This window comes from Platalea leucorodia, assembly GCF_965183815.1.
Source record: "Platalea leucorodia genome assembly, chromosome: 5".
Classification (NCBI taxonomy): domain Eukaryota; kingdom Metazoa; phylum Chordata; class Aves; order Pelecaniformes; family Threskiornithidae; genus Platalea; species Platalea leucorodia.
In genome coordinates, this window is record NC_138827.1 from 61,095,500 (window position 1) to 61,109,470 (window position 13,971).

General features: G+C 43.0%; 1 protein-coding gene across 3 annotated transcripts in view; it reads left to right on the forward strand.

Moving 5' to 3' along the window:
* Positions 1-13,346, forward strand: part of AGAP1 (ArfGAP with GTPase domain, ankyrin repeat and PH domain 1) — a 387,788-nt gene extending 374,442 nt beyond the window's left edge. For all 3 annotated transcript variants that reach the window (XM_082314678.1, XM_082314680.1, XM_082314679.1), the window contains 2 exons: positions 11,238-11,493; positions 11,984-13,346. In XM_082314678.1, coding sequence (XP_082170804.1) covers positions 11,238-11,493; positions 11,984-12,187 — 460 coding nt within the window. In that variant the 3' untranslated portion in view covers positions 12,188-13,346. The remainder of the gene's footprint in view (positions 1-11,237; positions 11,494-11,983) is intronic.
* Positions 13,347-13,971: the final 625 nt, after the last annotated feature.

Genomic DNA, 13,971 nt, shown 5'->3' on the forward strand with positions numbered 1-13,971 from the left:
GTCACGGTATTGATAGAATATTGCATGGTGCGTGGTCAGATACAAGGATGTAATTTAACCAAGAGATTCACGGCTGGCTTGTGAATGACGGTGAAACTCCCCAGTATGACGTGTGTAATAAATCTGGTTTGATTCAGAATTAATGTGGTATTCAAAATGATTATTTACCATTTAAAGTTCAGACGTGACTGTGTACAAGAAGTAAATAGCTGTGCACAAGGTATTGGGGAAGGGCACTTAGAGGGGAGAAGAAAAATACCTGCTTGCATTGTTTCACAAGTGCATTCCCGGGTAATACTAATGAGAATTGCACTTTAAATGCAGGATTGATTTGTGATGAGATCAGCTCTAAGAGTACATTTGTGGAATGATAACCTGATTGGTGGCGCTGCCTCTTGAAGGGCTGAAGGGGTCTAATTGGCATATAACGCACTATAAATTTATTAGCAGCTTCTGCTTTCCCATTGGCGGACCTTCTCCTGCTAACCACCAGGAAATTACCAATTTTCAGGAGTTAGTCACTCAAGTCGCACCATGTCTGGGTTTTAAAAAGAAGCCTACATCACCGCTCTTATAAATCCTGGCTTAGAGCTTGTACATCAACGGCTGGCTGGAAATCGGTCGCTTCTGTACTGGACAACTTGAGCACTGTCTGTTTACTGTTCAACTTCTATCCTCCTTGGCTTGTTCCTCCTTCCCACCTCCTTCCCGCAAACCCAAGTTGCACAAAGACCATTAGGAGGTAACTAATCAGTTTGGCAGCCCTTGGGCTGCAGCTGCCACAAACCAGAAATTACAGTTTTTTGGCAGTTCACGTCAGGGCTTTGATGTACTTATTGATACATTCAGCCCTGGGGCATATCGGGCAGAAGAGGACATACCCACTATTTATTGTTTTTGATGAGCACAATAGAAATATTCAGGAGCCGATGTAATTATTTCAGTGACTTTGCTTTTAAGATTGAGTCACAAATTAGAAAATAATATTCACATGTTTCTTCTAATTGGTAACAGATATGGGATATTTTATCTTTTTTAAATAATTTCCAAATGTGTCCTGAAGAGGGATTTTCAGGGAAGTAGCTGAAAGAGAGAGGGCACTTACACACTGAGAGCACTTGGGCAAGAGGCTTTAATTCTGGCACATGGCTTTTAAATCCCTGCGCACCTCTCTCTGGAGGTGCTCTCGAAGTGGAACTTGCTGTCACTTTTGGCAGGCTTCTCCGGTGCGGATTTTCTTTGCTGTCAGGTTTTATGCGGGTTTCCCACTGTTAAGCACCAACCGTATGGCTTGTAAATCATAAAAGCCTAAAGGTTTGCAAGTGATTAATAGGCAGAGGTGCACAATTAGAAATGCCTGAGCAGTACTTGAGCACTCAAGTGTCTTTTGAAAGCCAAGTCCATTTCTTATCTCACCTTTTGGGGCACATTTGGGCAACCTCAGTGTTGCATGTCCTGTTGTTGAAAATATGCAAAAAAAAACCAACACTGAAGTTTCATTTCTTAGGTACAGAGGAAACCTCACGGATTTCTGTGGATGTTAACTGCTGAGGATTTCTCAAGTCTTTTTCTTTTTTTAGTTTTAGTTACTCAAGTTAATTCTTCATCTCCTTTGCTTTTTCAGAAATGTGAGCTGATCTACCAACAGCCTTTTTTAAAACTAATGATCATTTGTGGTTTTAGAAAGGCATCAAACACCTGCAGCCCACTAAAACTGAGGTAGAGGGAAGTCCCATCACTTGCTGAATGGAGAGAATACCTCAGGAGATCTAACCTGCCAAGACAGGCATCATTTTTACTAAATAAATCAAGCATTAAAAAATGCGACCAATGGAAGAGTCTGATGACATTAACGATTTCTGTGCAGTCCTTAGCATCAGTGAGATGCAAGAGGCAGCCACAGCAGCTGAAGAGGTAACCATTAGAGGTGGCATGGTGGAACAGGCAAAGGTGCATTGGTGGAAAAGGAAAGATGTGTCGGAGAGGAAGAGGAGGATATGGGATATATTGGAATTGCCGATGAGAAGATGTTGGAGGGTGAGGGGAGAACTCCCAAGTCACTAGGGAAGAGTTGGACGGTGGAGAGGTCCCTGTAGTGTCTGAAGAACGTGGGTCACAGAAATGCTGCCCATGGGGATGGTCATGGGATTCCCAGCCCTCTAAACCTTCAGCTGCAAACATGCCTGCCTTCCACTACTGACTCGCGCAGAGCAAGCATTTGTTTTTATTTGCTTGCTACTCCGAATGTGTTTTTCTTCACAGTCTATGCTCAAATGCAATGTTTATTACTTGCATTTTCTTTTTTATGTCTTATATAAATCCAATGTAATGTCGGGGAGGGGGCGGTCCAAATACTCCAAAGAGTATCATCTTATTGCTTCTGTTGGAATTAAGATAATACTAAAGCCCCCTGAAAGGGCTTTTGGTGTTCCTTGTAAACCAAACTATAGGAATTGTTGGTAACAAAGGATCAAAATAATCAAGAAGATTTTTTAAGGTCACTGTGAAGTATTGTAATTAGACTGTCCTCTTCCAGTTCCTGATCCTCGGGTAAAGATTGCATTCCCCTTCTGCAGCCCACAACATATTTTTTCCATTTTGGATCATTGAAGCCACCTTTGTGTGCTAAGCAAGCTCTCATTTGAGATCTCTTTAATGTGTACACCGCAAGTTTGTCAGCCCTTTGGGCAGACCTCGGAGGGTTTTCCCCCCGCCTCATTATTTATAAGGCATTGGTGCACTCATAGTTATGCTACTTCTCCACTTTACAGCATTATGAGCAGAGGAAAAGCTCCATTTCTCTTCTCTCATCTGTTTATGATGTGATACGTTCCAAAGCAGATCACATCAGCGACTGTTATGGTATCCTTAATGCGCTGTGATAGTCGCATCACGGGAGGAGCTGCTGGAAAGCACAGCGCTGATGTACATCCCTGTTACATGCCACATTACTCAGGGTCTGTGGGAACCTCACTTGGCTACCTCGCTCCGTCTCTCACCTGGCACAGATTATTGAGATTTATGCATTGAAATATTTGTATGTCACTTCCCCTCCCCCTTTTGAATACTGTACAAGAGCGTCCTCTAATATGAATATGAAAGCAGAAGCCTGGTTTGGGGTGAAAATAGGCAGATTTTTAGACATAAATAACCAAGATAACAGACTACCTTCATTTCCACTTAACATTTCCTGATAGTTCATTTTTAGTTCCATTATCTGTTCAAAACTACTTCCACATTTTGTGTGAAAATTGATTTCAAGTGGAATTTTCATCTTTTTTCCTTAAAAAAAAAGGGAAAAAAGTATGTAATAATTTCTTGAGCTATATTTAAAAATAATATTGCATTAAGTATAGCCTTCCTATAGGAGAAAATTAGGGTTAACAAATTGCAAATTAATGGAATCTTCTGAACTGAGTATATCAAATTGTAAATTGAAATTTCCAGTCTGTGTTTAGGTACTGGCACAATGCAATTTGATTTATACGCTTAAGACATCAGGTTAAGTATGGTTACACATGAATAATGAAATGCATTAGATACATGTTTGCAATTACTATTCTCTGCATATATGTATATATTACTGCAAACAAGCAAGAAGCAGATATATTCCTTGGTTTTAGCATTTCCATGCAACTGTTGTAGAGCAGCTTTTGGCTTTTTTTAGGTAATATTTGTAGTATGCCCAAGTGTTGAGGTTGACCACCCAAGAAATGGAAGCAGTCCATGTATGTATCTAGAACCACACAGTGATAACTCACTTATTAGCCTTTTTTGGTAGCCGGCACAATTATATGTTTTGGATTAAATTTTCCGTAGATGTTTATATGTTTGTACATCAACATTTAGGTAAAAGGAATCAGATCATTATATCAATAGTTTTTCTGTTGGTCAGCAGAGGGTAGGTGGAAGGGAGCAGTCGTTCATGGCTGTTGTATTCCAGATTCTCGTAAGGTCTCTCCTTGCATATCTTAGCAGAAACCTATCTTCCTCCACTGTTCACAGTGCTTTTTTAATCGTTTTTACCAAGCTAAGTGTTTAAAATCCTTAGAGTTCACCATTGTTAGGTTTTTTTCCCTTCTAAATGTTGCTGACAGTGCTGTTTGAAAAAGTTCGGCAGCTTTTGGGGTTAGTGGAAAAGTACAATTTTTTGCATTCTTCAAGCTTTTTGTTAAATCTCTAGGGACTGTTTTCATTTCACATAGTTGCATGGAACGAAAAAAGCTTGGATTTGTATTGAGAAAAGACTTAACCAGCTTGCAGGGCTTACAGTTGTCACACAATCTTTTTTCTCAACTTAATAAGCCTTTTCTTAGTACCTGCAGTATTCCCTACTGTTGTGTGTCACATAGCTTTGCTTAACTTTTCACAGAGTAAACCTCAGATGTGTTATATTTTATCGAGTATACCTTAAAAATTATTAGATTGAGTGTTGCGCAATAAAAACATAAGTTTGCTGCAATTTTATGTGATATATCAGAGCACACAATTGCAGGATATTTATCTAAAAAGCCTGAAGTCAGTAAACCTTGATGTCTCGGCCAGGCTGGTAATTAATGTTGTGCAGTAATAAATCCTGCAGGTGTCTTAGCACCTAAGGGAGAGCTGCTGGTTGCTCTGTGGCATCACTGGAAGGCTAACATAGAAGTGCAGAAATAACAGCTATTTTGGAGCCCTATGCAGGGGATACTGTCAGAAGAGAGGGCAGAGAAAGTGGAGAAGCTCCGCTGAATCCAAATTACAATTATACTGGTAAGCGTCTTGCAAGACATGATTAATTTGAGAAGCACATTCAGCTTTGCACGTATGAGCGATCTCTGTCCGTCATGCACAGTAGGGCTTTTTTTTCCTTAAACACACAGCTATAAAAGGAAAACTGGAAAATGTAGTAGTAGAGCTAATGGTGGAGAAGATCCTGACCTGTGGGCTTCAGAAAACAGCTCCCTGAGAATGCGAGGGTCTTGGGCATGCTTCAGAGAGGAAACCACCTTTATTTGTGTCTTTTGGGGAAGTGTTTTGTTTTGGTTGCTTGAATGGGTCTGATGGTAGGAGTAACTTGAATTTGGAATATTTTTATGGCACTAAATTGTCTCTCTCTGTCTCTCCTCACTGGTGGACAAAACTTTGCAGGTTTGACAGTGGGTTGAACGCAGTCCTCAGCCAGGTAACTTCACCGGCAGAGACAATAACTAAATCATTTCCAAGCTGGGTTACTACGCTGCTGGCCTGGAGAGCCCTGGTCCAGAGTCCAAGACAAGACACGGGTTGGCTTATCTGCAGCTTTCCTATAGGGCTGCTCTTCGTCCGTCAGGGATGTTTAACTTGTAAGAAGTAATAAGCTTAATAGGTTGACTTTATTTAATTATTAATGATCCCTTTCTGTCCTTACAGCTCATAAAACACCCTGTAGGTTGGCAAAACACTCATAATATTGATCAGGAGCCAGAGAGATATTTATTTCCTCTTTGCCCCAGCGCACATAAATCTTGGTCCTTTGCCTCCTTTTCCTCGGCAGGCGGGATTTACAGTGGCCTGTTTCTTAAAAGCTTTTCGTAATTAAGGAATAAATACCCATCGGTCTTTGTTTGCTGTCTGGAGCCCTCTTGTTTGCTGGGGACCTATATATCCCCGGTGGGCTTGTGCGCCTTCCCCCTTAGCAACGCAGCCGGGGAGAGAAGGCATGCATGCTAGGAAGCAGTCAACTGCTAAGCACTCACTTTGCAATAGAGTGGGGTCTTCTCCTGCAGAGAGAGGAAGCCCCTGTGTTTTCTCAGCATATTGTTCCCAGCTCCTCTTCCATGCCTCTCCTCCCAGTTCCTGCTTTGCTTGGGGCAGGAAGACACTTTGGAAATTCCTTGCTGCTAGCCCTTTCTTCTCTCCTTCTCTTCTTCTCCCCCCTTTGCTAGTTGCAATTAAAAACATCATGAACCTTTCCCAACATTTCAATCCCGTCTGCCCCCTGCGCCCAGAGGTTTCTCCTTTTCCCATCCCAACGTTGCACCGCCGACCCTGTCCAAAGCAATGCAGTTTATTAGATGCATGCGGGGTCGTCGTGAAAGGGTTTGTTTAAATGGCAAGCCCCGGCACAACTGGCTGCCAAGCGCTGGTCATTAGGTGATGCATGCTTCTTGCATGCTGGACCACGAAGCTAATGACGCATTCTGGGGCTCTCCAGGAGTTTGGGAGGTATGGGGGTTAGATTTACTTCATTTTCTTGGAAGAGACACATTAACCTTGTCAGCTGGCCAACAGGAGAGAAAATTTGGCAGTGCTCTTGCTGAGCTGGCCAGGTTACTACTGTGTTAAACGGTTGTACTTCAGTGAGCAACCAGAAATGACAACACACAGGCACAGCACATGCATGGAGAGACCATTTAGAGGCCGCCTCAGTTACAGTATTATTTTCTTCAGCAAGTGAGGAGAAAAGATAAAAAATTTCAAGAGCTTTTTGGTGTTGTCGGAGGTATGGAGGATTAAACTTCACTTCAAGATGCCTGCACCAAGCCTGCTCAGTATTTCTCATGGTGGGAAATCAAAGCTCTGCCGTGGTAAATACCTGCTGTCCATTACATTTTTAATGCAACCTTTCAAAATTTCTTTGAGCCTTTTAACAAACAGTGAGTAATTTTAGATAATGAGCAAGAGACACAACATTTTTGTCATCCTTGTTATCGCTTTGGTAAGAACAAGGCTGCTTTTGCACTGGAGCTAGTGAATTTTGATGGCAAGTTCTCAGGCTCTCCATCCACATGCTGTTGCCTACACAATCAATTGCAAGTTGCCGTCTGAACACGGCTTTTATTTCTACCCTGCGCATCCTTTTCGTGTTTGCCTTTCATGCCTCTCCACCAAGGATATGTGAGGGACAAATGAAGTTGAAGGCAGAGGTGAATGGGAGCAAGGAGGAGTAGGATGGAGAGTCAATACCAGCGGTACAAGGCTCCTGCTCAGATTTGTTGGGTGTAGAACCTCACACGTTGAACCAAGGTGGGAGAGCCACACAATGAACTCTATGCCGCTGAGCTGTGTAGGACGTGGGCTCCTAAATGAGCATCTCTGGTGCAAACCCACAAGTGGAGAACGCAGTGTAGCTCCTGGAGCAAAGCTGTGCTCTAAGCAAATCTGCTTTTTGTATTCTCTCATGCTACCTAGTTAGCCCTCCCCCCTTACAGTGCCTGGTATTTATGTTTCCAGATAATAATGATGTGATGTGGCTGGCAGAGTAATTTAAATAATTGGACATTATCTTGAGAAGCAAGCACCTAATTAGATCAAAATAAACTGAGACCTGAAATTTTCATCTAATAACCCTTTACCTATGTACAGTATCACTGCCGTGGCAGAGATTTCATTATTCACACCACTGTCTGTACTTAGAGTTCACTAGTGATGGAGACTCCTACAAGAGCAAAGAGCTTGGTGGTATTTTTTGGCCAAGGCTTAGTGGCTCATTCCTCTCCTGGTACTGCAGAGTATTTTGCAGTCTTACTGTGTTGTATTTGGCCCTTGTATAACCAGTGAGGTTTGAAGTTTGTATCAGCGGTCCGGGTTTGAATGCATAGTTTCAGAGTTAAAAGGCTCAAAGAAAGTCTGATCTTATAACTATATTTTTTCTTTCTCTGATTTTATCTAGCAGTTTATAATCTATTAATTCCTTTGTGTGTATGTATTGAAAAAAATAGCAGCTAGCATGATCCCTGAAGAAAAGAGAAGTCATTTTAGTACATATGAGGAAGAGGCAGCTTGCACATTCTCCAGCATTAGGTATCCTTGGGACCATCTGAGCATATGATGATGTTGCATCTCCAGCACGCTGCCTTTAATCTGGTCCTGAGAAAAAGACTCTGCTGGATTTTGAAAGTTCAGTAACAGAGTCTTGTTTTGGCTTTGACAACTACAACTGAAAGTCTCTGGTGTTGAGGGCATCGTTTAGAGTGGAAGTTATCAGGATTACAGCTAAGGGAAGAAAATGAGGGAAATATTTACTAGCTGATGTACATTTCCTTTATTTTTAGGGGTTGGTTTGGTGTCTTTCTCCTGATTAGTTGCTCTTCCTCACATTTCCTCATACTCTTATTCAGCTGATTTATTTAAAGGTATGTCAGCGCTGGCTGAAATGAAACACTGTGCCTCCTCTTCCTGCTTATTGCTGACCGCTCCAATAATTCATTTTTTAGCTCATTAGCTAACAGGGGATGTGAACAGTGGTCCTCCAGGGGACTGCAATGAGGTTAAGTGATCTACTGCTGACAACTCTGCTCTTGGACTGGCCTTCCTTGGGGGAAATGAAACCTTGACCAAGACAAGCTGTGGATCCCAGAAGTGAAATTGGGGCATCAGAGAAACAATTACAGTATTTATGTCTTGTTGTCGGGATTTCTAAGATGAATGCGAGTGGCGGAGCTGAAGCTGTCTTCCACGAAAGTCCCCAGGACTTCCCGTTCAAAATGAAATGGTTTGTGCCAGAGATGTAGGGAGGATGTCCATGGATGTTGGCTTTCTAGATACTCATTCAAAAACAGTCCCTCTACATTTTGGCTGTCCATGGGGCGTGGGCGAGTGTGCTTTTCTTCCTACCTCTATGATGAAGTTTCATTTTCTGCCAGAAAATACAAACAACCTATCTTTCTTGTGCCCAGTTTGTACAGTTGAATAAGATCTAAATCTCATTTGATAGCTGATGTCAGTGACATGCTGCCCCCAAATGTCTGAGGCTTTTAAAACACCTTTATTTTTGTTTGTAATGTTTGCTGTTTTCCCACCACAACCCTTAATGTCACTCCAAAAGTGGAATTTGGCCTTAATGAAATGAGTCTTTTGGTGGCCTACGTGGTCAAGAAAAATTAGGCCGGTTTTCTGAAAAGGGAAACTGAAGTGAGGTAAAATAACCAGGTGCGAAGGTTGAATTTTTAGGCGCGCGTAGCCCAGTGGCACAGCCTGCTGCTGGCTGCAGGGACCTGCTCTGGCCAGGCACGCCAGTGAGCATCTCCTGAGGGACCCCGTGTCTCCTCATCTGCTGCCTGGCTCTGCAGTAGATTTCCTCCAGTGAAGGGATGGATCCTGACCGGAGCGTACAGTCAGTGGTAACACAGAGCATTTATGAGTTACTTGATCATACTGCAGGAGAGTGGTTTAAGGAAGGACAATTTGCATCCTCTCCGTCACTAATACAGGTGGCAGCATGTTCCCCTTCCTCAGAGTTAGATTTATTTTTAAATGGGTTTTCTGTTCTTTTCCCAGCCTTTTGAGACAGTAGGATAAACCTGAGCAGGATCGGGTTGTTGGTGTCTCTCCTGCTCTCTTGCAGCCTTCCAAGAGCAACAGGATTGCCTTTGCTCCCATGCAATGCGCGGCCAATGTGAAATTCGTGCCAATGAATTCATAAACCAGCAACCTAAAGCTCTGAAAGCCTCCGCCTGAACTTGGCACTCATTGCCTCTGTTTCGGTACATACCATAGCTCACTGTTACGGTTTAAGGTGAATTGTGATTACAAGTGGGAGACTTGTGTAAAACAGCTTGCTTTCTAAACAGAAAGAGACTTCTCTTCAAGCCATGGTGATCACAGCAACCGATGCTCTGACAGGAGCCAAAACTTACTATCACTCAAAAGATGGTCTGGGGGACAGGGGGAATTCATTTGCAGACTCTATACATATTTAACAAACATAGGAGAGCTTTACTAAACATTCTTGAAGATACACTAGATTGTTACTGGACCTAGAAGTGTCGCAGTGTTGCAAGAATGCCCATTTTATTGTAAATAATTGCATGTATATTATTTTATCCTCCTCGTTGCACTGGTTTTGGTTTGGTTTTTTTACCTTAAAAAAATACAAGCACAAAAACCATGAGTTAAGGATGCAGTAGCAACAGAAGTCCTTTTCTTCCTCCTCTCCATCTGGAATACCTGAAAGGATACTCTGTTTATCAGATCCTGCCATCAAAGGGTAATTTGCAGCTCCCCAAATGTTTTTTTTCTTTTGTGTGTGTCTTTTAGCTTGCAGGAGTCATTCAAAGGTTTGATTTAAACGAAGCACTCTTTGTGTTAATTTTCTGTTTGCACTTTTGCTCTGAAAAAAGCCCTGGACCTGTTTGTAAGGTAAATTGTGGTGGGGTAGAGAAGCGCCCGCTTTGGGAAGCTGTGCCTGAAAGCATCCAGGGAGGTCAAAGCAAGGTCACTCCGCATGTACCAGGAAATGATGCAAAACTAATCCAGATTTGCTGTTGGAAGGATCTGTTTACATAAGTATTTAAAAACAGATTAGGGCTAACCTGACACTAGATTACTGAGAGTAGTGTAAACACGGCTGAAAGGCGTAAACAGAGCTTTACCTTTTGTACTCCAGAGAAGAAAATCTGTCACTGGTAACAAGTTGCCTGGCTTCAGTGATATATATGGTTTTCACAGACTGGACAGATTACCTGAGGTACCTCTAAATGGGACTTTGTCTAAGGCTAGATCTCTTAGATCATATAATTGTATGGTAATTTTTTTAATGGAGAGTTGAGGGACTTGTTTGTAGTCCTTGTTATCCTGTAACCTAATAGCATCCAGAAGGCTTTTGATAGTTCTTTGACATATCAGGAGGAAATGGTGCTTCAAGGTATTGTTTTAGTGGTTTGCATTTTGGAAAAATAAACAGAGGAACCATCCATATGCTTTTTGCATTGGAAACATTGCTCAACTTGTAGAAGGAAAAAGCACCCCTTGCAAGCAAGGCTGTGTGTGTCTTTCAGGGCTTGCTCTCCTGTCTGAAATGCAAGCCCAGGTGCTTGGTTACTTCTGGTCTTAGATACAGAAATTTGGTGTATTTTCTGTAATGTGTTTTGCAGCACAACCTTAATGTGGAACCAGGCTGCCTGTTTTGTCTTTTGTCTTCATGATGGTGAGGGCTCTTGCACTGACTTCTTGCCAGTTCTCAGGGCAGCCTGGGTTTTTTTAAGACCTCCTGGCTGTTGTGATCTTATGACGCTGTAGGCATGGCATCCACCAAGGGAGATCTCAGGCATTGCAATAATATCACTCGGTAACGAAGAGATGGGTGACACAAATATCACTGCGAAGATAAGGTTTGGATGAACTGTTTCTATGATGGCTTTCTTGCCAAGGGGGAATAATTTTAGTGTTGGTTAACTGCTGTTTGCTAGCATAATGATAGCCAAAGCTGAACTTGCATCATTTTACAGAGTCAGCGAAGTTGGGTTAGAGTGACCTATCTCCTTTGGCTTCTCTAGGGAAGAAAAAGAGCGCTGGATACGTGCGAAATACGAGCAGAAGCTCTTCCTTGCCCCGCTGCAGTGCCTGGAGCTTTCTCTGGGCCAGCATCTCCTGAGGGCTACAGCTGAGGAGGACTTGCGGACAGTCATCCTGCTCCTTGCCCACGGGACTCGGGAAGAGGTGAATGAGACCTGCGGAGACGGTGATGGGCGCACTGCCCTCCACTTGGCGTGCAGGAAAGGAAACGTGGTGTTAGTGCAGCTCTTGATTTGGGTAAGTACTTGGTGTCTGGGGAGGGGGCTGGCTGCGTTGGCTTTCGCTTGGCTTATGTCCCTCAGCAGGACCTCCCAAACCTTTTTCCTGCGGGTTCCACAAAGCCTTTGCTGGTGTGCCGAGTCTAGATGTTCTTCACTGCATGTTTTCAAAAGGCAGCAATATGATAAAAAAGTATATTTCTGCCTGTCTGCTGCTACTTGATGGAAAGTAAAGGAGAGCGTAGGAAATGGGGAAGGAGATATTTCCCTAGCACCTGTTTGAAACACCACCGTGGCAAATTTTGTTCCACACATGAGCCTCTCCCCATAGAAACGTTGACGTATGTGACGCAGTGCTGCTCACGTCGTCAGGCTGGTATCCTGCCTGCTCTCTTCTCCCTCTCCCCATCCTCAGTTACATTCAAACCAATCTGTCCCAAGTCCGCTCCCTTCATTTTAACGCTCTGTTGGCACCGCAGCTTCCAACAACACATTTCTTCTTTCTATAGTATGGCGTCGACGTGATGGCACGCGATGCCCATGGAAACACGGCACTGGCCTACGCCCGGCAGGCCTCCAGCCAGGAGTGCATTGATGTTCTCCTCCAGTACGGCTGCCCTGACGAGCGCTTTGTCCTCATGGCCACTCCAAACTTGTCCAGGAAGAACAACAACCGGAACAACAGCAGCGGAAGGATGCCCACCATCATCTGAGGAGCTCGCTCGCGTATTCGCTGACCTGAATTACATCCGCAGCCTCATATTCCTCCATCCCCATCACAGCTCTGCTCTGTGAGTCTGGTAACTCTCCTTTTCCCTTTTCCCTTCGGTACGTCCCTGTCCTGTCCGGAAACAGCGCATCTGGAGAGCGCGAGGGGATGAGAAGGAGCAAAAGGGGCTGCAGAGAAAGCAGTTGTTTCAGTGACAGCTCTCGAAGGATGGAAACAAGCGGGCGAGAGCGCGTGGGTTGAGCAGGACATGCTGCACGTGGCACCGGGACCATGGGAGAGCGGTCGTCCCCAGGGGGGACGCAGGCTCCCCAGGCGTGGAGGGAAGGGGCGGAGGGAGAGGCGAGCAAGAGGAGAAGGAAGGAGAGATGGTGACTTTCCGTAACTGACAGTTAAGCACATCAGTACATTTCACCTCTACCAAACGCGACGCCTGGATTTCATTCTCTTCTCTGAAGAGCTTGACGGCATAAATCAGAAGCAAGCACAGAGTTTGTCAGGTTTGAAGCTCCTATGATGGTATGTGTCAAATCAGTTGTAGCTAATCTGTCCAGGGAGAATACTGGCTTCATTACACTTGTATAGTTGAGTTCTTCCAGCATTACCGCTGTTTAATAGAACATGATTAGTCATCACGGAGAAAAAAGCATATTAGCTGAGGAGGTAGTTACATGGCACGCTTCGGTGATTGCTTGGATGTGATTGCAATATTCTTAGAAGCATCATATTATCTCAGACATGTTCTTTCAAGCCCTTGGAGCCCTCCTTTCTAAATTCACTGTCATAATTTAGTATCTGTTTAATTTTTCAGTCCAAAGAGAGGAAATGAGTTGCTGAGTGTTATTTGACTGCAGTCTCCTTGGTGTAAAAACAAAATGGAAAAAATAAATAAGAGTAACTATGAAACACAAAAAGGAATAATGAATACCGCTAAGGAAAAACATTTCAAGTACATTTAGTGAAATTAATAAACGTATTAAAGGCTAATATTTTTTCAGCCAGCAGAAATAGGTTCTGTCATTTTGCCAAGGTAAATGTGTTGAGTTTTTGGTCACTCCTGTGATGCATTGCCTAACTTATACAGATTTTTGTATTGTGTCTCTAGATTATATCTATGTAAAATCTATTTGAATAAAAAAAACATAAATATGCATTGATTTTTTTTTTTGTACAGAAAATGACATCTCTGTTAATTTATAAACTGTAATGGATGTGAACTAAATAATGTGCAACTAGTTAGGATCTGTGGGTTGCAGATCATTGTACATTGAAAATATTCCCAGCAGTGAACTCTTGTTTCCATCACAAGCCTTTGAGGAACATATCAGAAGGAGATTATGGCACGTTTGATGTGGAAAAATAAGCGTACAAGACCTTTTAGAAAGGAAAAAGAGGCTGTTTCTCAGCACTGTAAATATATTTTACTCCAGAAGTCATGAAGCTTTCACAAGCCAAGACAAAAAGCCCTAGTCTGGCTGTGGGAAGATCAGATTTGATTAAGTTCAGAATTGATAGCCTTCACTGCGGCGGGCGGGGCATGGCTGCGCTTGACTCCCAACTTGGCTGCTTTCTGGAAGAAAAATGGCTTGTGAAAGTAGCCTGGACAGTTCATTTGAATTCCAAGTTTTAATACTTGATTTGATTATTTTGGTATTACCGGGCAGATCCCAGCTTCTCCTATTTTCAACAAAGTAGGATTCTGGCATGGGGAAGCAGGCTGTGTATGGTTTTTGGCAGGCAGAAAAGTGATTTTTTTTTAAGTGGCATATG